General features: G+C 38.3%; 1 protein-coding gene and 1 pseudogene across 1 annotated transcript in view; one reads left to right on the top strand and one right to left on the bottom strand.

Moving 5' to 3' along the window:
* The window catches only part of Tnfsf13b (TNF superfamily member 13b), a 34,875-nt gene that overhangs the window by 5,672 nt on the left and 6,243 nt on the right, over positions 1–22,960 (bottom strand). The window contains exon 3 of the mRNA XM_021239346.2: positions 18,902–18,958. Coding sequence (XP_021095005.1) covers positions 18,902–18,958 — 57 coding nt within the window. The remainder of the gene's footprint in view (positions 1–18,901; positions 18,959–22,960) is intronic.
* Positions 15,258–15,998, top strand: LOC101720839 (SOSS complex subunit C pseudogene; annotated as a pseudogene).

Here is a 22,960-nt window from a genome sequence, read left to right as displayed (position 1 = left end):
AGGATGTGGGGGCTGCCAATGTTCACGCATCCCATACACACAACTGCTGGGGCCACGCAGTGTATCCCAGGCATGCCAGGCATGTTGGAACTACTCCCAAATGAGATTCATTTTATTTTATTTTTAATTGACAGTTCAAGTTACATATATTTACTGTGTACCACACAATGCTTATAAATGTATATGCATTGTGGAATGGGTAAATCAAGCTGATTAACATACTCTTTACCCTACAAGGTGTTATTTTTGTAGTAAGAACACTTCAAATCTTGTTTCTGTGCACTTTTCAAGAACACACTATATGTTATCTTAGTCACCATGCTGAGCAATCAATCTCTTGTGTATATTTCTCCTCTCTGACTGAAATCTTGTACCTTTAACCAACATTCCCTCAATCCCCACCCCTCAGCCTCCAGTAACTACCGTTCTACTCTACTCTGAGTTCAGCAATTTTAGATTTCACATATAAGATATCAAGTGAAAGTTGCCACTCAGTGCCTGGTTGACTGAACGTTAACATAATGTCTTTCGGGTTCGTCCATGTTGGGACAAAGGACAGGATTTCCCTCTCTTGAAGGGCTAGAGAGTATTCCAGTGCTCATCTACTGTGTCATTTTTCTGCATTTGTCTGTTGATGGACACTTAGGTTGGCTCCATATCTTGGCAACAGTGCCAAGCACTGGAATGAACAGGGCACTGGGATGTCTTTTCAATGCAACGATTTCATTGCCTTTGGACAGATACCCAGAAGCAAGGGAGGAATGGCGGGTGACAGGTGGCTGTGTGGAGAACCCACCTCTTCAGTTCAGCTCTGGCCTGTGCTCACTCTCAAGAGCCCCTCCATCACCACCATCTGATGTGGGCAGGTCTGGGCACCCCACTTTGCCTTTAACCCGAAGAAGGGTTCTGAGCTCCTTTTAAGTGCAAACTCCCCCAAGGATGATAACAGTTAATGAGCAAAACATCACCTGCCTTACAGAAACACAGGCAAAGTCATCTTCACCTGTCTGTCGGCAAGATAGCTTCTGTAGAAAGATTGTAATAAAAGCCTTTAATTTTATTTACATGAGATGATGTCTTAACACAGTTTTAAATACTGAGTGCTAAAAAAGGTGGGAAATTAACATAATGATAATTACCTATTTGTAAAATACAAACTGATGCATCGGAGGCGACTGCTTCCAGGGTTCAGCGGTACTGACTTGATATTCTGGTCAAAGAGGGCTTTTCCCCAAACCCTAAAATGATACATTGCTTAGCTTTTCACTTCTCTAAGCTCTGGGACTGTTTGTTTGGTTTCCTGCTATTTCCGCAGGGCTAAAAATGATGACTAGCTCACAGTGGATGTGCAGCAAATATTTATTAAATTAACTAATTCAACTTTAAACATAAAATAATTCAAAATGATATATGTGCAAGGGTAATTGGTCATAAGCATTCAGATGTTCTTTTAAAAGCATATTTGCTACCTAGTTATGGAAATTCAAGGAAGTCAAACATGATTATCCAATCCTGAGCTAGTATACACTCTTAAAGTGAAGAAAAGCATATACTCCTAAAAGTACTTGTTTATATCCTGTCTGGAAATAGCTATTTACTAAGATGACTTTTGCAATAATTTAAATGTATTTCCTATTTCTTTACCTCATATTTATTTTCTTTTGACATTTATCATCTCTTCTTGGCAATATTCTCATTAAGAAATAAAGTACATGGTTATTTGTTTTTATTTACTGTCTGCAGTTCGTCTTCCTCTCTACACCTACATCTGCCATAGAAACACAAACACAAACGCACACACAATTACACTCCACAAGTTCGGAGAGTTTGCTGCAGTCCAAGTGTGTTTGAAAATGTCAATAATAGCGTCTAATGCTGGAGAATGAATCCTATCTTCTAAGAGAATATGCTAAACAAAATCGTAAAACCAATGTAATTATACACCAGCATAAATACTGTGATGTGTTTCTACATCTTGAAACGTATTTAGGCTTTTAGGGTGTTAGACGACAACAGATAAATGCAAATAATAAAATATGCATTAATGCCTGCATGTAGAGTGTTCCTAAAATAACAGATGTCCCTCCTTCTAAGAGATATGTAAGAATTTGGAACTAAACTCCCAGAATGTAAATATTTATTATTAATAAACAGGTAAGATGCTGATGTACTTTCATATAAAATCTTTGGAATTTCTAGCTTCACTCAGTTTTAAATCCTTGATATATTTCAATGATTTCAAAATTTCTAAGACAGTAAAATACACAGCATGTGAAATAGCTACAAATGTCAGCATTCATCTGTGAATATAATATGCATGTATTTGTAAACATGTCTGGCCTTGAAGGGTATTATCTTTCCTCTTCTGATACATATTGAAGAACTGTAAATACTACACTGGGGATGCCAGTTTTTACAGAACATCGGATGTATTTCATTAACGCTTGCTTTTTATTCCAGTGTCTGGATGGAAGTTCCCTCTCACGCGTTTACACTCTAGCACTGCCCCAGGTGAGCTGAAGATGGCAGTGGTGACTCAGGCTACTACCACAGTGATTGGCTTCTCTTGGTTTTCCATTTGATTATCTTAAAAGTCCCCAAAATAGTTTTAAGAAAGACAATACCAAATAGCAATAATACTTTCTAAGGTAAACTAAATCAATTCAAGAAATAAGGTTTATTTCTTTTTTAAAACAAATGTGGTTTGGCCTCATAATGGTATTCACCGCAATCAAGCAAGCCCACCCCCAGCTCTGTGGATGAGGTGGGGCCGGGACCCTAACAAAACGAAGGAGCTGCGGCTAGCTCCACCTGAGGACTGGAAGAGCCACGAGCAGCCACTGTGGGCTATGACAGGGAACAGAAGAGTCACATATAACTATGTGTCTCCGCAGAGACAGAAGGTTTGCACCAGGATGCAGACCTGCGAGGCAGGCCGAGGGACGAGCAGAAATGCCCAGAGCAGAAAGAACTGACAGTTTTGAGACCAGTGTGCAGAGTTAGAGGGGACAGAGAAGGACAATACCATACCCGCGGTTCTGAAGTCGGCACCCTCAGGCATGGCCTTGGCAGTTCCCGGGACAAGGGACACTGGAGGGTGGGCAGAACAGGCCAAGGGCAAGAGCTCCGGCTGGGACTCCCCAAGACACTCAAGGAGAGATGCTCCGGGGACAGAGGGTGGCATGCGTGGGGCTCAGAGAGCGATGGGGACGGAGGGACACACGTGAGCCACCGGCAGGCAGAGGTCCAGAGATAGCACAGGGAGACTGAACTGCGGACGGAGGAGGACAAGGGGTGGCCAGAGGGGTGAACATCAGTATTTAGGAGACACAGCTAGGAGTGACTTGCAAGCCTAGCCGGAATACAGGAAAATAGGCCAGAGAAACCACCAGCAGAAGCACGTACCTCTGGAAGGAGGGAACCGGAACCGTCAAAGGTCACATTCTGCGCCATTAAAAGTAAAAGTCACAACAACCTCCGTGAGCTGATGATACTGAGCGGAGGTGAGGAAGAGACATCCGCTGTCAGCATGACGTGGGACCCGCCCCTCCCCTGCTCTGCCTCCTGCAGGTGGTGTCAGAGAGGGACGCACGCTCTCCAGGGAACCTCTGCGGGCTGTGAGAGCCGCTGGAATCCCACGGCTGAGCGGAGTGCGGAAGCACACAGACGGGCGGCCCGCCGAGGAAGCCTCGCACCCTCTCACCCACTCACACACACACAGCCCAGGGAAGCCCAGGGTCGGCCAGGGAAATGGGACAACCGTGAGCGAAAAAAACTCATTTCGTGAAAATGAAACGAATTTCAGGAGGGGAAAACACACTGTGTCCCAAACAAACGGAGACGGAAACAAAGAAAGAAGTAAGGATTCGAGAAAAATACAGAACTAGGAGACAGCAAGCGTGCAGCGGCAGACAGAACTCAAACCTCGGAGGACAAAACGGGGGCCAGCGAGCGTCTTTGGCCCAAGGACGACAGGGGAACTTGCAATGACCGTGCCCGGAACGGTGGGCTGAGGTCAGCTTTATTAATTTCCTGCTGCTGCTATAACAAACTGCCCCAAACTTAGTGCCTTAGGCAACACATATTTACTCTCGCTCAGTTGTAAACAAGGGCTGGAATCCGGGTGCTGCGGGGCTGTCCCCTCTGGGGGCTCTGTCTCCTCGCTTTCCCAGCTTCCAGAGCCTCGTTCCCGACCCTCAGTCCCCAGCTTCACAAGCAGCCGCCCAGGGCTTCCAAACTCTGCTGACTCTGACCCTCAGCGTCGCACGCTGCCTCCCTCTCGTCACCCTAACCTTCCTGAGATCCAAAGCTTAGTCCCCTGTGTGAAGTCCCATCGGCCACACAGGGTAACACAAGCACAGAATTCGGTTCCAGGCGCGCACATCTCGGGGTCATCATTTACCCACCATAACAGTCAATGCCAAGACATGTATAAAATTTAACTGTTGAATTTTAAAAGCAAACAAATAATCCTTGTGTGATTAGGCCAGAAAGTCGAGCCACTGATGAAGAGAAATGTTGTTCTTGCCTCGGTTTTGTCCACAGTGACTAAGACACCAACAAACGGAGGGGAAATTCCCACCAACATTCTAGTAAAGAAAGGGTAAACTACTTTATATCCCGCCTCCTGTCCTTCCTGCATAAAGACTACAAACAAATAGCTGTGTTGATGCAAATGCCTAGCAGACACTGCTCTCCTTAGCTCATTTTGAGTAAGCAAGCAAAGAACAAAATTTGGACAAACAATAAATGAACAAGAAAACCACAGCAAGTCTTGCCGTGCTGACTGAACACACTGATCTATGAAACTAAGATGAAAACACACAGGGAAAGCAGTCTGACAGAAAAATATAAATCTGTCTTATGCCTTCCCAGCAACTAAAGAACACTGGGGAGTAGAGGTAAAGGTAGATTGGCAGTAAATTCATCATTTCCCTCATTTGTCACAGCTGGGGCTCAACAAATATAATTTAAAGTTGACAGATCAAGTAATAGAAATAGAAATATTTTAGCAGTACATAAGTAAACACCAAAAAATATATTACGGGTACAGAGGGAAGGAAATGTATGTCGGAGGACTGGAGGGAGAGAAAAAAATAAAGAAGAGTGACATTAATTTCATTTAGACTAGAGAAGAGACAATAGATAGCATCTAGGGAAATAATTACAGAAGTCAGAACGATGCTGTGAAAAAGAACAGAGGAGGAATCAGTCCTTCACTGAATCAGCAATGAAGCTGGTAAAACTGATATAATCAACTTCTTGTATGTGAGCAGTGTAATTTAAAGAAAGCTTATAGCATCTAAGGGAGTGTGTAACGAAGAAAGAGAAAGCATCAAAATTTCAGTGTGAAATTGGCATTTTTTTCTCTCCCATTTACCAGTTTGGCAGCAGCCTTTGAGATACTGACCTGACTTGCTAGCACAGCTGACTGAGCCAGGGAGAGAGCGGTCCTCACACGGCTTTCGAAGCCTGTGGCTGGGAGTTTTTACCTCTCTGCACACTCTGTTCAGACAGAAACAGCTTCCCGGGCCAGCATCAACATAAAACCAGCCACCTGAAGCATGAGGTGGAAGGCAGGCAAGCAAAGGCTGATCTGTAGGGGGGCAGGGGGGTCCTCAGGAAAACACAGGTTTGGGAGGGCAACTGCATGTGTTCCAAGAATCTGGAGTGTAGGCAGCATGGCCAGTGCCGGATGGGTGCTAGAAATGACCTGAGGGTGCTGGGTCTACACCTCGGGCTCATCTCTGCAGTCCACTTACACAGAGAGTAAAGACAGGGAGGACTGCAGACAACCTGGCCAGAGTTGAAGGAGCGCCCTAGTGCAGGGCCAATCCACCAGGACCAGGGAAGTATTCATTTCATTTTTGGTTTCTAGTGTTCAAGAAAATACCCATCGGGATTAAAATGAAAGAGAAGGCAATCTCTGACAGCCTGACTATAGAGATAACAGAACTAAGATTTTGGGGGCCACACAGGACAATGAAGACAGTCTTTGCAAAACATGTTTTGGGAAAAGGCATTCATCAAATGAACAACGGCAACCCACAACGCTACAAGAGAAAACTCTGGAAATGAGAGTAGGTCTGACTTCAAGAATCAGTGCACTACAGTATTCAAACTGTCCAGCTTTCAAAAAAGATTGTAAGGCATAAAGAGAACAAGGAAAATTATGGAAGAGTCACAGAGGAGAATAACTAACAGGAGCCATCCCTGAGAAAGTTCAGACACTGGACTTACTAAATAAAGCCTTCAGATCTTTTAAACATGCCCACACAGTTAAAAGAAAGCACAGATAAAGAACTTAAGAAAACTAAGCTAATTATGTATAAACTTATTGATAATTTCAACAAAAAGGTAAAACACATTGAAAGGAGCAAAAGAGAAACGCTGGAGCCTAATTTAAAATAGCTGAAATGAAAAAAAAAAAATGCTGAGGAAGTTAAACCACAGAACTGAGCAGGCAAAGAAGAATCAGAAAATTTGGTGATAAGACAATTGAAATTATCCAGTCTGAGAAGCAAAAAGAAAAAGTATTAAAGCTAGGGATAATATGGAGGATGCAAGGTTTAGGGTCAATACACAAAAGGCACTTGTTTTCCTATATACCATAACAAGTGGAATCTGAATTGAAAAACATAATACTATTTATGTTACTAACCCTCCAAAGTAAAATACTTAACCCTCCAAGTTAAAATGTATAATCTAACAAAATATGCATAAGATCTATATAAGTCTACAACATTTTTATGAAAAAAAGTTGGAAACACACTACATGGAGAGATATTTATGTCCATGATAGGAGGTCTATATTGTGAAGATGTCAATTCTTTACAACTTGATCTCTAGATTCAATGAAATCCTAATTAAAATTTCCCCACAATTTTTTTTAGATATTAACAAACTGAATCTAAAGAGTGTATATATAGAAGTAAAAGGCCCAGAAAAAAACCAACATAACATTGAAGAAGAAAAACAAGTTTGGAAGATTGATACTAACTGACTTTAAGAATTACTATAAAGCTACAGTAATTGAGACAAAAAAGGCAAAAGTAATATGACGGAAAAAAGATTGACTTTTTAAAATAGTCCTGGAACACGGTACTTCCACATGCAAAAAAATGAATCCAAACTCAAACCTTAGATCCATCACAAAAAATAATTCAAAATGGATCACAGAAAAAAGAATAAAATCCAAAACTATAAGAACTCCTAGAATGTAAGATATAAGAAAATCTCGATGACCTTGCAATTGGTGATGATGTTTTAGATATGTCACAAAAGGCACAGTTCAAAAACAAGAGGATCAGGCCGGGGATTTAGCTCAGTGTCGCTGTGCCTGCCTCACCAGTCCAAGGTCCTGAGTTCAATCCCCAGTAACAACAACAACAAAAAACCACACATCTTATCAAAAATGAGAGGACTGATAAGCTGAATCTCATCAAAATTAAATATCTCTAATCTATGAAAGACAGTTAAAAAAATGAAAGCATGAACCCCATACTGGGACGAAATATCTTTTCAAAAGATCTATCTGATAAGGGACTTGTTTGCAATGACAATGTAAAGAATTCTTAAAACTCAACACATGTGGTGACGCATGACTGCCACCTGACCATTTGAGAGGCTGAGGCAGAAGGATTGTGAGTTTGAGAACAACCCAGGCTGTAGACTGATTTAAAGAGCAATCTGAACTACACAGTGAGACCCTGTCTCAAAAACAAACAAACAAAAAACTAAAAGCAAAACAAAACAAATAAAGGGCAACAAGCAGAAAAAAAAAAGGAAAAAAAAACCCAAAACACACACAAAAAAACAAAATAACCCCACATCATCCATTATAAGGGATATAAAAATTTTTAAATGATGAAATACCACTACATATCTATTAGAATGGCCAAGATTCAGAACACTGACAACAAATTGTGGCAAAGAAAAGAAGCAACAGGAACTCTCATTCATTTCTGATGGTAAAGGAAAACGGTACAGCCACTTTGGAAAACAGTTTCAAAATTACTCACTAAACACTCTTGCCATCTGATCTCATAATCATTTGTTGGTATTCACAAAAAGAAGTTTGAAAAATGTATGTCCTCACAAAGACCTGCACATGAATATTTATAGTAGCTTTATCCATAATTACCAAAACTTGGTAGCCACCGAGATGTCTTCCAGTAGGTATATGGAACAGCTGTTGCAATGAAGCCTAAAAATAGTGAAGAAAAATTAATGGATCATAAGGGAGCACTGGAATACCATGAACCAGACCAACATTTTCATTGTGGTAGATACAGAGGGAAAAGAGATATAAAATTGCAGAAAGACTATTTGGAGAAATAAGGGTTGAACTATCCTTAATGTGGAAGTCATAAATATACAAATCTGAAAAGCTCAATAACCTCCAAACAGGTGAAATACAAATGCACACGAAGACTTATTGTAATCAAACTTTTGAAAATCAGAGACAAGAATATCCTCAAAGAAGTAAGAGAGAAGCAGTTGGTTCAGTACAAAGTACATTCAATCAGATTAATAGCTAAACTCTCATAAAAAAAAACCCATCAGAACTAAAAGCAATGGGTGACATATTTAAAATATTGCAAGAGAAATTGTGAAATTAATGTTCTGTATCTGCCAAAATATCTTTGAAATATGAAGAATAAAATATTCCTAAACAAACGAAAATTGGGGTAGCTCATCAATAGCAAACCTACCCTTCAAGAATTGCCAGAGTCCTTCAGACTGAAATAAAAGGACTCTAGATGGTAACGGGAACACATATGAAGAATAAAAAGCACAGATAAAGATATAGATAGATAAATATCATTGTATTTCTAGTTTATAACTTCTCTTTCTGTTTCTTATATCCTTTAAAAGGCAAATGCATAACAAATTATCAATCTATGTTAATAGGCACACAATATATAAGCATATATTTTCTTTATTTTATGATAAAATAAAACAAATTTTCATAACCAAATAAAAAGAGAATAATAATAGTTATTACATTGTGCATCATTATTTTCAAAGTGGTTACTCAGTAGAAGTCATTTTATTCTCTGACAGTAGTAACATAAAAGACAAATTAGAATCAATTCAACCAGGATATTATAAATTTAGGATGTTTTTTGTAATTCTCGGAGTAAGAATTAAAATAATAGTGGAAAATACATAGAGAAGGAATTTGGAGGAAAACAAACAGCATACATGTAAATGTCTATTAAGCAAAATAAAAGAATAAAGGAACTGAAGGATCAAAACTGAATTCTTTCCACATCGATAATCACTTTAAATATAAATGAATCAAATTTGCCATTTCAAATACACAGACTGGCAAAAAAGGTTAAATTAAAAAAAAGAACTCATGAACCAATAACATGGTTAAGAAATTTACCTTAGATCCAAGAACACAAATAGGTTGAATGGGAAATAATGAAAACTACTGGGAAAATATGCATTTTACAATTAGTAAATGATCACTAAGATTGCTATTCTGATACCAGACAAAATATATATCAATCTAAAATGTATTACAGAAGGCAAGAGAAATATTATATACTCATAAAAGGATCAATTAATCAAGAAGTCCTGACAATCATAAACATAAGTACACCACAGAACAGAATCTCAAACTACAAGCATAGATCACCTGAAGTTAAGGGAGAAAAAGACATTTCCATGGTAACAATGGAGACTTCAATATCTCCTTCAATCATAGCCAGAAAAATCTAGATGAAAGAGCCATAAATTACTACAGGACTCAGCACTACAAAGTAACTAAATCTAGCAGACAAATAGCGCTCCACATAAAAAGGCAGAGCACATTCTCCTCAGATGTACCCGGAACATTCTCTAAGACAGATGACGTTAAATGGAATATGAGAATGCTTAACAGATTTTAAAAGATTAGACCCTTAAAAAGATTTTCTCCAAGCACAATACAATCAATGACATGAGAAAAATTCACAAATATGTGGAAAATTGAACAGTACACTTTTAAGTAGTCATTGGAGATGTGAATGAATAACAGGAGGAAACAGAAAATACTTTGAGACAGATGAAAATGCAATGTAGCAAATGCAGTGAGAGCGGGTTCATAGAGAACTACATAGCTGACGATGCTTACAGGGAAAAAGATCTCAACTCAGTAACCCACCTTTACAACTGAGGGAAGTAGAAAAAGAACAAAGTAAATCCAAAGCCCACACGGTGTAGGATATGATTAACGAGAGGGAAGGTAACCGGAATGGAGACTAGGGAAATAATTCATACAATCAGTAACACTAAAGTTGATTTTTTTTTTAAATCAACAAAAAATGAGAAACGTTTAAGTGTACTGTCAAACCAAAGAGGAGGGAAAGACTCCAATTTAAAAAATCAGCAAAAAATGTTTACACTTTTATGAGTTTATCAGCAATTACATTGTTGATTATAATAATTGTATTCCAACAAATTAGATAATCTAGATGAAATAGGCAAACCTGTACGAACACACAAACGACCAAAACTAACTCCAGAATGAGTGGAAAATATAATACGTACAGACTGAATTAATCAAAATCTTTGGAAGAACAATCCCTAAATGTCTTCCCTGGTAAATTGTATTTAACATTTAAATAAATGTAAAACCAATCCTCTTAACAATTTCAAAAAGAAAATAGAAAAGGAGGGAACGATTCTTAGCTCTCTCTCTGAAACCACAATCACCCTGGTCCCAAAGCCTGACGCCTGAGCAAACTGCAGAGCGAAGCCTGGGGACCGCAGCGCCCTGCCCCAGACCACGCTCAGCTGGGGGAGGCAGCGTCTGCTTTCACCCACTGCAGTCAGCCCTGCACCGACAGCTCCAGTAACAGCAAAAAGGCAAGGAAAAGAAAACAGAGGCATCCCGCTGGAGGAATCCAGTCGGAAGCGGAGAATTCCTGTATTTTATTTGCGGAAAACATTACCTCACGTATAGAAAATCTTAAAGAATCCACCCAAACCCATAAGAACTAAAAAATGAGTTCAGCTAAGTTGCAAGGGTTCAAAATCAACGCTAAAACATCTGTTGTGTTTTAATATACCAGGAATACGTAATCTAAAAATGAAATAAGGAAACCCCTTCCTTTTAAATATCACTTGCTGTAGGCTATGTACCTGTGTCCTCCCAACACCGTGTGTTGAGATCTCACCTCCCATGTGACAGTGGGAGCTGAGGTCTTCAGTGGGTTATCTGCTCCCCTAGAAGAAGCATCACAGGCTTGCTCTTGTCTCTGCTCTTCACCAAGTGAAGCCACGATGAAAAAATAGCCATTGAAACCAGAAAATGTTGGCACCTTGATGTATTTTTTTCCAACCCTGAGAACTGTGAGAAATAAATTTCTCTTGTTCAAGTTACCCAGCCTATTTAATTTGTTACAGCAACATGAACAAAGACAGCCTCCAGACCAGTAAAATACCTAGGATTGAATTTACCTAAGGTGATAAAAGTCATATATACTGAAAACTAAAAAAAAAAAAAAATGCTAAAATAAATTATAAAAGACACCACTGGGAAAACATCTCACATTCATGCATTGATAGATTTAATATTATTCAGGTGACAATACTAGCCAATGTTATGTACATATTCAGTACAACTCCTACACACATTTCAATGGTCATTTTTTTCTAAATGGAAAAAAAATCAGATCTTAAAACTCATTAATATTAGAAAGGACTCCCAAATTGCCAAAATAATCATGAAAATGAAGAAGAAAAAGTGGGAGAATTCACCCTTCCCAATTTCAAAACTTACTAGAAGTTACATTCATCAAAATAGCATGGTAGCACAGCATAAGGATAGGCATATAAAGCAACAGAATATAATTAAGATTGCAGAAACAAACCTATTTGTTTATGACCAATTAATTTGTGACAAGCACGAAAAGGCCATTCAATGAAGAACAAATAGTCTTCACTAAACAGCACTGGGACTGCTGGATATTCACAGGCTAAAAGATGATACCGGGCCCTTTTCACAAACCGTATACAAAACTAAATATAAAAAGTGTAATGATTTAAATACAAAATATAAAACTCTAAGACTCTTAGAAGGAAGCATAAGGGTAAATTAGCATGCTGGATTTAATAATGTAATCTTCAATACTGACACCCAAAGGATAAGAAATAAAAGTAAAAATTGATAAATTTGACTTTGTCAAAATCAAATGCCTTTGTACATCCAAGGGCGTTATCAAAAAATTCAAGAGATAATGTCTCAAATAGGAGAAAACATTTTCAATCAGGTACTCTGTAAGCATCTAGCTCCTAATATATAAAGCAATTGCATAGCTCAACAACAAAAAGACAAATGAGCCAAGGAAAATACGGTCAAGGGACATGAATAGGCATTTTTCTGAAGAAGAGAAACAAACAAAAAACCTGGTAAGTACACGAAAAGAAACTCAATATCACTAGTCACTGGGGATACAGAGATCAATGCCATAGTGAGGTTCTACTTCACAGCCAATAAGAGAGCAACAGTAAGGAAAATAGCAATGAACATAGCATGTGTTGGTGAGCGAGGCTTTGGAAAATTAGACAGTCAATGCTGGTGGAAATGTAAAATGGGTCAGCCACTGTGGAGAAGAGTTGGCAGTTTCTCAACAATTCTCATCCTGTGTATACTCCAAATAATTGTAAAGAGTGACTCAAATAAATATCTTACACAAATGTACACAGGATCACTATACACAATAACCAAAAGGTAGGGACAACCCAATGACCATTAATGAATGAAAGGATTGAAAATTATGGTTTACATCTGATACAATATTATTCATTACTGGACCAGGGATTTAGCTCAACGGCACCGTGCCTGCCTTGCAATCGCAAGGTCCTGAGTTTGATCCCTGGTACCAAACCAAACCAAACCAAACCAAACCAAACAAAATATTATTCATCACTGAGCAACGAAGTACTAATGTGAATGCAGTACAATGTGGATGAATCTCAAAACCTTACACTTGGTAAAAGAAACCAGACACAAGGAAAAGTCACATATCGCATGAATACATTTATGTGAATTATCCAGAATAGGTGGATCCTTGGAAATAGAAAGCAGATTGGCAGTTACCAAAGGCTAGGGAAATGGAGAACTGATAACTAACTGCTTAATGGGTTAAGGGTTTTCTTTTGGGCTGATGAAAATACTTTGGAACAAGAAAAAGTTGGTGGTTGCAAAATACTGTGAATGTGCAAAATGTCAGAGACTTACAGGCTTTAATTTTATACTATGTGAATTGGACCTTAATGAAAAGATACCATTGTAAAGATAAGTACTAGAGCTCTACCCAGAGAAAAAGCAAAGCAATCTTTGCTAACTACAAAGTAGAAATTCTTTTGTTAAGATGTAAGAGAATATGCAATATATCATATGATAGGTAAAAGGCAAACATTACTGACATAAGTAAATGTAAATGAAATTATATTACCCAATATATGAATGTTATTGTAAGACGGGATTTAAAAAGTAAATGCCAAGTTTGTTCCGCATCCATGAGGTACATGTAAAACAATTTATTTCAGAAAAATTAAAAATGAAATTTGGAAGGAAAGCATACTAAGAAATTGTAAATGAAAACATAAAATATTTCAACCTTAGTACAGAAAAGACACACCATGGAAATATCTGCAATACACACTGTTATGAAAAGATACATGATCAAGACAAAAAGAATATCACTAGAAGATATAATGAAAGAAAATGTATCTGTTTACAAGAGGAACTGAATGGATAAATACTTTGCAAAAATATTAACAAGAAATATGCAAGATCTACTGGGAAAAATTTCAATACATACCAAAAGAAATAATTAAAAGAAGACTGAATACATATATAATGAATATTATGTTCTCTGATTGGATTTGACTGGAACACCTGTTATCATAAGCATATATTCCATACTGTAATTCATAAGCATAAGCGATCTCATAAATGTACCAGAAGTTATTTTTTTCTTTTTCACTAGTGATTTTACTGCCCCCATGGGGAAAGTGAAAAACAGGACAACTTTACAGATGCCAATAGAACTGGGGAAGGAAACAGATTTATCAGATAAAGCGCTAATGACAATAATGAATTTCTTTTGGTTCTTGGACAGACATAAATGAATATAATAGAAAAGCTTGGAAGAACCCAAATAAGCTCAATTATAGTAATTTAATATAAGTTAAAGTTAACATCTTCCAGCAGCATTGGAACAATAAGCTATTTGTTTTTTACTGTCGGTATCATGACATCCCCCAGGGGAAAAAAAGTATGTTGGTTGCACAGCTCACTTCCAATAACAATATAGGTAGCAAATATGTAAAATATTTACATATAAAAACAATAAAGGTTTTACAGTGAACTTGAGAGTCTTCTTTAATATCTCCAAGTGGTTGGAGGACTTTCTAATCGCCACTCAGAATCCAGAGCCCTTCAAAAAGTCGACAAATTTGATAAAAAAATCTTATATTATGCAAAATTAAATGAACAATGGCACTGTAATGCAAAGTGGCTGCAATTTGTAATATAAAGGATTAATCTGTTTAACAGATAAAGAGCACACAGAAATCAATTTGTTGTGGCAAAGAGACAAGTCAAAAATGCAGAGTATGAGTAAGTACCTCAGAGAAAAGGAAATAGAAATACAAATTTTAAAATTACAAGAGCATAAACATAGAAACACAAATGGTTCTTAAAACAAACAAAGAGGTGACTCACACATTTCATAATGAAAGAAAGCAAATTTAGAGACAGTTTTGCCCCAGAAGTCCTTTTTTTGCCAGTGGTAGCACAGCATTTGATCGTCCTAGAGAACCTGAAAATGCATCCTCCACATAGGCTGAATGTGAGAAACTGAACGCACACAATCATTCTGTGAAGCATCATCCTTGCAAGAGGTTGCCCTCACGTCTGTTAGCAATGAATTGATTAAATCAATATTCATATAGTGGAATACTACGCTGATTCTAAATTAAAATTTTCTATTTACAGACATCAAAATACTTGTAATATATGTTAAGTAAAAAAGAAAAAAACAGGTTATACACTTGTTTTCAGAAGTATGTATTACAGGTACGGCAATTATTATGTTTAGTATAAGAATCACATAAATCAGAACTGTATTCTAATTTATTTGTATTTACACAGAGAGCGCTTTAAAGTCTGCAATAAGAAACAATACAAGGGGGCCGAGAAGGTTATGGAGCTAGGGTAGCGCTATTTTTGCCTGTGCGGTCCCACGGCCGACTGGACCACCGCGATCTGACAGGGCGCACTCCTGTCCTAGGTAATGGTAAAGGGCTGATCATTTGCAACTGAGCACAGTTGAAACAAAATAGGAAGATGGCAGCAAACTCTTCAGGACAAGGTTTTCAAAACAAAAATAGAGTTGCAATCTTGGCAGAACTGGACAAAGAAAAAAGAAAATTACTTATGCAGAACCAATCTTCAGCAAATCATCCTGGAGCTAGCATTGCACTGTCCAGGCCCTGTCTTAATAAGGACTTCCGGGATCATACTGAGCAGAAGGCAGCTTTGCAGCATGCTCACGCACATTCATCTGGATACTTCAAAACTCAAGACTCTGCCTTTGGGAATCGTATTCTTCCTGTTTTACCTCGCCTTGACCCAGAATGAAGAAAATATCTGTGATGAAAGGGACCATAATTTCAAAGGCCAAAGCTACTCTCATTCACTGCTGTACAGACTGTGACTTTCAGAATTTTGGTGAACTTATGTATTGTTTTGCTTCTTTAAGAGAAAGGAGCATGCAAGTGAAAGGGAAAAGAAGGGGAACCAGAATGATGGGATCTTGGAAGCTTTATCATTTGAGGGATTATGCTGTCCATGACTTTAATTTTTTCGTAACGCCATTTAACTCTAAATTGGATAGTCACATAAAAATGAGCCTCCAGACCCCAACAAGTTGGACTGAGTATACCATGTCTACAATTGGCTTTCAAGAACCATTTATAGTACTTATTAAAGAAATGAGGATTTTAAAATAATGTAAACCAATATCTTAAATAAGGAATTCAGGGCCGGGGATTTAGCTCAGTGGTTTCGCCGCCTGCTGCGCAAGCACAAGGACCCGAGTTCAATCCCCGGTACCAAACAAAAAAAAAAAATAAGGAATTCATATATAGTTTATAGGATTGATGTGGTATTGTCTTTTGAATTGAGTCAACATATCATGCAGAAATATTCTTTGTGAACTCCTAACTAGTTCCCCTATTCTCCATTTTAAAAGAAACCCCAAGACTAAATTACTAACCAGTCTTTTAATATGTTTCATAAACAAATGCTATTAAAAACAGTAAGAAATGTGGTGGCTTCAAATTTTGTACATCTCAGGCCCAGGGATTTAGCTCAGTGGTGCCACCACCTGCCTCGAGAGCAGAAGGTCCTGAGTTGGATCCCTGGTACCAAAAAAATCAAAATAATAAAAAAATTAAAAAAAAGAAGAAACAATACAAGTGAAAAATCATGCAGTGCGGATAGGTAGGAACAGCCTGGAAGGGGAGGAAGTGCTTTCGACACACTCTTGTGCTTTAAAATTTGTTTCCAACATGTGGATGTACTATTTCTTTATAAACGTAAAGGAAAATTCCAAACAGAGAAGCAGGAGGGTATGAGCCTCCACTCCAAGACCCCTCTTGCCTCTCTCTGCTCTGAGTACGCTCCCTCCTCCTTTGCCACCTGAACAAAACTAAGAAGGGACATGGCAACAAGAGACTCAAACTAGCAGATGAAAACAGGTCCTCTCCTTGGAGCTTCATGCCTCAGGAACGGGGAACAGGATTTCTGCTCCTGACTGGGGTTATACATGCTCAAGACTGGGATTACATCAAATGCAGCAAGATAACAATGTATTACCACTTCCAAAAGGCCTGATGGATTTCCGCATGTGAAAACGTTCCACTGAGTACAGCCTTTCTTAACAACATGTGGTCTGCCTCGGTTTCCCCGCTAAAATGTCCATGCACACTACCAGGTAAACACTGTTCATGGTTTTGCTGGCACTGCAAGGCCAATCCATGGATGCTAGAGCTCCAAGCGCCCTGGGGCTGCACCCCAGGGAAGCACACCCGAGTCTGGCCCCACTCAGCTCTCCAGAAGGTCACAATATTCGGGATAAGTCATGCTCACTCTGGGAGTAGCAGCTACATCACTCTGCATTTGTAAAGAAAGCTGGTTTCCAAGCAATTCTTTTCTTCTTTTTTTTTTTTAATTTTATGTTGAGTCCTTAGGGTATTCTGCTGGCTCTATTTTAATTCTTAGGAAATAGTTCGCTGCCTTTCAAAAGTTGCAAAGAGGATTTTGGGAAATGTACAGCAATAAACAATAATCGATTTTTTTTTCTTTTTGGCACCAGGGATTGAACTCAAGTCCTTTCACTTGCAAGGCAGGTGGCGGAACTACTGAGCTAAATCTCTGGCCCAACAATAATACATTTTTAAAGAGTTTGGTTCTTGCTTGACATTTAGGATAATCAAAGTTACAGGGAAAAATACAGATGCAGAACAGCATCCAGGAAAGAGAATCCACGTTCATTACTGGCGAGTTTGTTTTCCCCTTTTCCTGATAATCCAGGACTCCTACTGTGGGTCACAACTCAGAGATCCCCCTGCCCTTGTCTGGTTTATTCCCCCACAGCATTCGCTTCATCATTCTGCATTTTACTTGTTCATTTGCAGGGTTTCCCCACGCCCCCGTTTTCTCTTCATCAGAAGGCAAACCTCCATCAAAGTAGAGAAGCACAAATCCTGGGTTTCCCTCCAGGCACTGGAAGTTTGTCTGTTTCTAAACCACACATGTAAAGTGGACAAATGAACCTATGTGAATGAATGAACTGTCCTTTTCTGGTACATCTTTGTTCATTAATTATTGTGTATAAAGAGAAGAAGCAATAGGACATTAACTACTGAAATATTTTGCTTCCAAGGAGGTGTTGGGACAGGTTAGAGTGGCAGGGTCACATGAATTTATGCAAACTGGATTTTTAAAAAAAAGAATTTATTTTCCCAGAGTCAGACCTCTCAGATTCAATAATTTGTTAATGTGCCTCAAGACTCTTCAAGAAAAATATATAGGATGCTATGTTTCCAAACTTATTTGACAATAAAACCCTTATTTCCAAAGCCTATTTCTCTGAATTAATATCCTGGGTGATTCCTTTTTGGAAATGGTATTAAAAGGTTGTTCTTGGGCTGGGGATTTAGCTCAGTGGTTCTGCCGCCTACCTCCCAAGCGCAAGGACCGGAGTTCGATCCCCAGTACCAAAAAAAGAAAAAAAGTTTATTCTCCATGAACATTGTTTCTGGCTATTATTACAAAAAATACTTAGTTGTCTATAATTACAGCTAACAAAAACTTCACACAATTAAAATAGTTTAACACACTGTACTCCTAGGAGAAAATGATAAATTATTGTGCATTAATTTGACATTGGAGAATCGTCACAAAAAATATAGTGTATAGACTATGTTCAGTTTAGTTTTCATCCCCTTATGATTTCTACAACAAAACATAAATAATTAAATTTGTGAAAAGGATCTTACATCATTGTTGAAGCCAAAATGATTTCTAAATAAGTTAAATTTGATTTAGTATTTGATTTAATTTAGTTTTATTGTAATCTAATTATGTACAACTTCTAAATATTAGTTTCTCTGAGGTAATTCTGTTTATTAGATTATTACGCTAGTCTAAATGTTTATTCCCCAGTCGTTTTGAATAAATTTTATTTTGTTGAATGTGATATTGAGCAGTTTTGAAGCAGATGGCCAGTCTGAGAGGCAGTTCCAGTACAATCTGCAGAGCTCAGACTTCCAAGACTAAGCTGCCGGGGACCGAATGCCCCTTGGAAAAGTGCAGGAGCTATTTCATTACCTTTGCGAATAGTCGGGGTGTCGCTGTCTGCGATCAGCTGCAAGCAGTCTTGAGTGACTGAAAAACAAAAACACATCATTTTGGTTACTAGAGTAGAAATAGTAAGGAGCTAAGAAGACTGAAAACACAAAGCTACAAACGTTTTCTCCCAGAAATGCTAAATCAATTAATTATACTTTTGTAAATATCTTTGCAAGATATTACTCTAAAAGTTTCTTTATAAAATTTTCCCATTTAGTTCAACATATGTTTGAAATTCATGATAATTTAGAAAGTGGTATTGGCTGTCTGAGTACACCAAGCGTGCCATCTATACAGGTGAATCTGATCTGCTTTGAAATATTATTGTTAAATAGAAAGCAGGTTTATGCATTTTTTCCAAGTCCACCAAACACATGGAACAGTTAAACTACTGAATAATTCCCAAACAATCTTTTTTTTTAAAGTCTGACATTAAACATTGATTTACTGCTACTGAAAACAGGACTTCCGCCACCACAGAACATAATACTAAAAGCTCACATTTACTGAGCAGATTTGAATGCAGACAGCACCGAGAGGCTGAGTCCAGGATACCTTAGTTCCTTTCACCCTCAAAAGCGTTCTACAGGCCTGGGGATTTAGCTCAGTGGTTCCGCTGCCTGCCCTGCAAGCGCAAGGACCTGAGTTCAATCCCCAGTACCAAAAAAAAAAAAAGCGTCCTACAATTTAGGCAGGAGAAACTGAGGCTTAGGAAGTGCAAGCAGCTTGTTCAAGCCCTCAGAGACAGAAAGTGACCAGACCAGAACTTAAATCCATTCGGTTTCACTTGGAAATCAAAGTCAAACTTTCTGGTGAAATATTTTGGATGGAAGAGAGAACGAAGGAATATCTTTTAAAAATAAAATGTAAGATTTTTGCAAAGCTGCATCATCAGGAAAGCTTCTACATACAACGTGAAATATTTCAAAAATGTTCAGAGGAATAAAAAGTGATTGCATTAAATAAAGAAATATCTCAGGCAAAAGCAAACTAAGTACATTACCCGTTGTATGTGTAGGGAGAAAAAAGAAAAACCAGCAAATATTTGAGTGAAATACAGGACCTAAATCTAAGCTTGTATGGTTTAATTTAAAGAAGTATTAGACAAGATTTTGCATTAGGCCATGTTCTACTCAGAGCTGAAGTAACACTTTAAACACCTGCTTCTCAATATATGCATTTTAAGAAGTGGGCACAATGAGTAACTTCCATGTTAGTCTTTAGTTGAAATTTTTCTAACATTTAAAACTTGAATAACAGAGTAATACCCATGCAGCAGTCTGAGGCTGTTGAGTGCAAACTATTGAAGGGTGATGGCATAAGCAAGTCTTAAAATATTCTCCTTGGTCTTTAGAGATGAAAATATACTCAAAACTCAAATTTCTTTGTAATCACAGAACTTTTCTAACTTCTGTTGATGCGGGCCTTCATTTTGATTTCAGCAGTGCATTTGGATCTACTCTGTGGATTATTTCACTCATCTTGTGAACCAAAGGCAGCCACCCCTATGTCATAGGGAAAGTGGGGTCTAACAGCACAGTTCCTACGGCAAGTGCTCTTCCGGTGAAAATCCGTAAAAGCCCCATGATAATGTGGCAGAATGGTCATGAGTAACATCTCGAAAGTAACAAAAGACCCGGTACTCGAAGCTGCTAAGCACAAAGCATACAGTAACTGGAGAAGCCAGAGTAAACCTATTTCAAAAGCATTCTTATTTTTCCAACAAATTCTGCGTAAAGTCATTACCATTCACAAGGCAGCGTGGCAAGTTCTGGGATGACTGCCAGGGCGGCCAGAGCGGAGCACACAGAACTCTGATCTTTCCCCACACCAAGAAAGTCAGAAGGAGATTTACAAATTTCCCATCTTCCTTTTGTCATTGTGTGTATGTGGTGTGAACAAACTATAGAGTGAATGTGTATATTTTTTTTAAATTATAGCAATAAAAGACACATTGAAACTAATCCCCTACAAAGTCCCCCCTTTGTTTCAAATATACTTATCCCACCATTCTTGCAAATTTCAGAACCAGTTCCAGAAGTCCTCTTTCATGAGTGTTTTTACAAGATGTGATCAAAACTATGGTGAATGCTGCTGCCCAGGGCCATCTAACAGAAAGGTTGGCTCCAAAAGGCATGGCTATGTGTTCTCATCCGCCTTATTCACTGGATCTGGCACTGTGCAACTTCTGGCTCTCCCCCAAGCTGAAAATAACCATGAAGGGTCAATATTTTGAATCCATTCAGGGTATTGAGGCAGCCACAAATGATGCTCAGGAAAAGGGACTTCTAGAACTGCTGCAGAAAGTGACAAGAACCATGGGGGAGAGACTTATGCTATTGGGAGATATTAATAACAAAGATACAGAAGGTACTGATAGCAATAACTTGCCAGGGAAGAAAGACCAGAAGCTTGACACTACCACATACAAACCAATCTGGGGTCTAGGAAAGTAAAGCCGAAAAGGGAAATGCACCCTTGTCTACAAAAAGTACCAGTACATTGTATAATCAGCTGTGACATCCCCAACTTCTCCTTGGACACGTACCTGGGTACCGTAATGATGCCCAGCTTCAGCATGCCCCAAGTCTAACTTGTCACGTGCCTCAGGTACACTCACCTCCTCTTTCTTGTCTATTCTCTCTCTTAGTGGATGTATAATTAGCCTCTGAATAGTCCAAGCTAGAAACTTAGGAACATGCTTATTCCTTCCTCCTCAGACCTGAAATTCAACTAACAATCATGTTCAAGTGGTTGAATCTTTAACTTTTGTTGAATTTAGATTTCATCTCTCATTCAACTCATGCACTGAACTTACTGAACAATAAGGTTATGAAGTGCCATGCTCAGGATAGCAGACAAAAGCCAAATAATCTCTATTCCCATAGAATCTACTGTATTCAGTGGAAGAAAATGAAAATTGCATTTGGCTGGATGAAAGCTGAACTTGCAAAGCACTTCAACAGATCACTAATCAGAAAATATTCAAATATTTAGAAGAGTAAAAAAAAAATCTAGAAGTGTCTGCATGTAATATTTCCACTGTGCATGATAAACCCTCTTTTTGAACTTTTCTCTAATTGTTTCTTTATGTTTTCAAAATCTGGGGTATTCTGTCCTCTTACCCAAACCTATTCAATTTCTAAACCCACTTCAGCTCTAATTGACCATGGACTAGACAATCTTTCTGTAATCACAACGAATAGCATTCTGTTATTTTGTTTTCACTTGATCTTTCTCTAATCCAGTATCATAAAAATAACACTTCCAACCTCTCCAGAACCCACTAACATTTCTCAGATTTGATGACTTACTTGAAAATCAGGCATAGATGGCTTCTACGATTGAAAAGAATCAGTTTATAATAAATAGGCAATGAACACAAACCTTATTTGCCCTATCAATTAGTGGTATAACCATGAGTTTGAGACTTAATCTTTAAATATTTTTGTCTTCATTCTGTAAATGATAATATATACTTCATAGTGTTATCAAAATCAATTGATATGAGGGCTGAGGCTGTAGCTCAGCGGTAGAGTCCTTGTCAAGCACCCTCACGACTTTGGGTTGGATCTCTAGCACTGAAAAGAAATCTATTGATATCATAATTTAGATGTGCTTTGTAGTAAATTGTAAGAAACTTATTTATTTCATTGTTATTTTAGTATGGTTTTGAGTTTTATGTTAACTTTGTTGAATTTCTCCAACTAAACATTTCGCTTGCTGAGAGGGGAATTGACTCTGTCTGTGTGTGGTTCCATTTTCTCACTTAAATGAAGACAACAAAGTTCAGAGAATCTGATTATTGAGGGGTGAACGGCACAATTCACCCTCCGGCTGATGCTGGGTTTGCACATGAGAAATGCTGCTGCATAAGCTGCTCTCTCTTCTCTGTGTTTTCTACATCAGCCATTGCCCAAACAGTGGTGACCAACCCACTCTGAAGGGGCCCTCTTTCTTCTCTTTCTCTAACTCTTCAAAAATGAGAATGACTTTTAAACGAAAATGCCACAACAAAAATTCCGCTGTCCTGTGCAA

Source organism: Heterocephalus glaber, unplaced genomic scaffold (genome assembly GCF_053883595.1).
Source record: "Heterocephalus glaber isolate CG9 unplaced genomic scaffold, H.glaber_assembly_v1.0 deba00001579, whole genome shotgun sequence".
In the NCBI taxonomy this organism is placed as follows: Eukaryota; Metazoa; Chordata; class Mammalia; order Rodentia; family Bathyergidae; genus Heterocephalus; species Heterocephalus glaber.
Note: the sequence above shows the minus strand (reverse complement) of the source record. Positions and strands in the feature narration are given on the sequence as shown.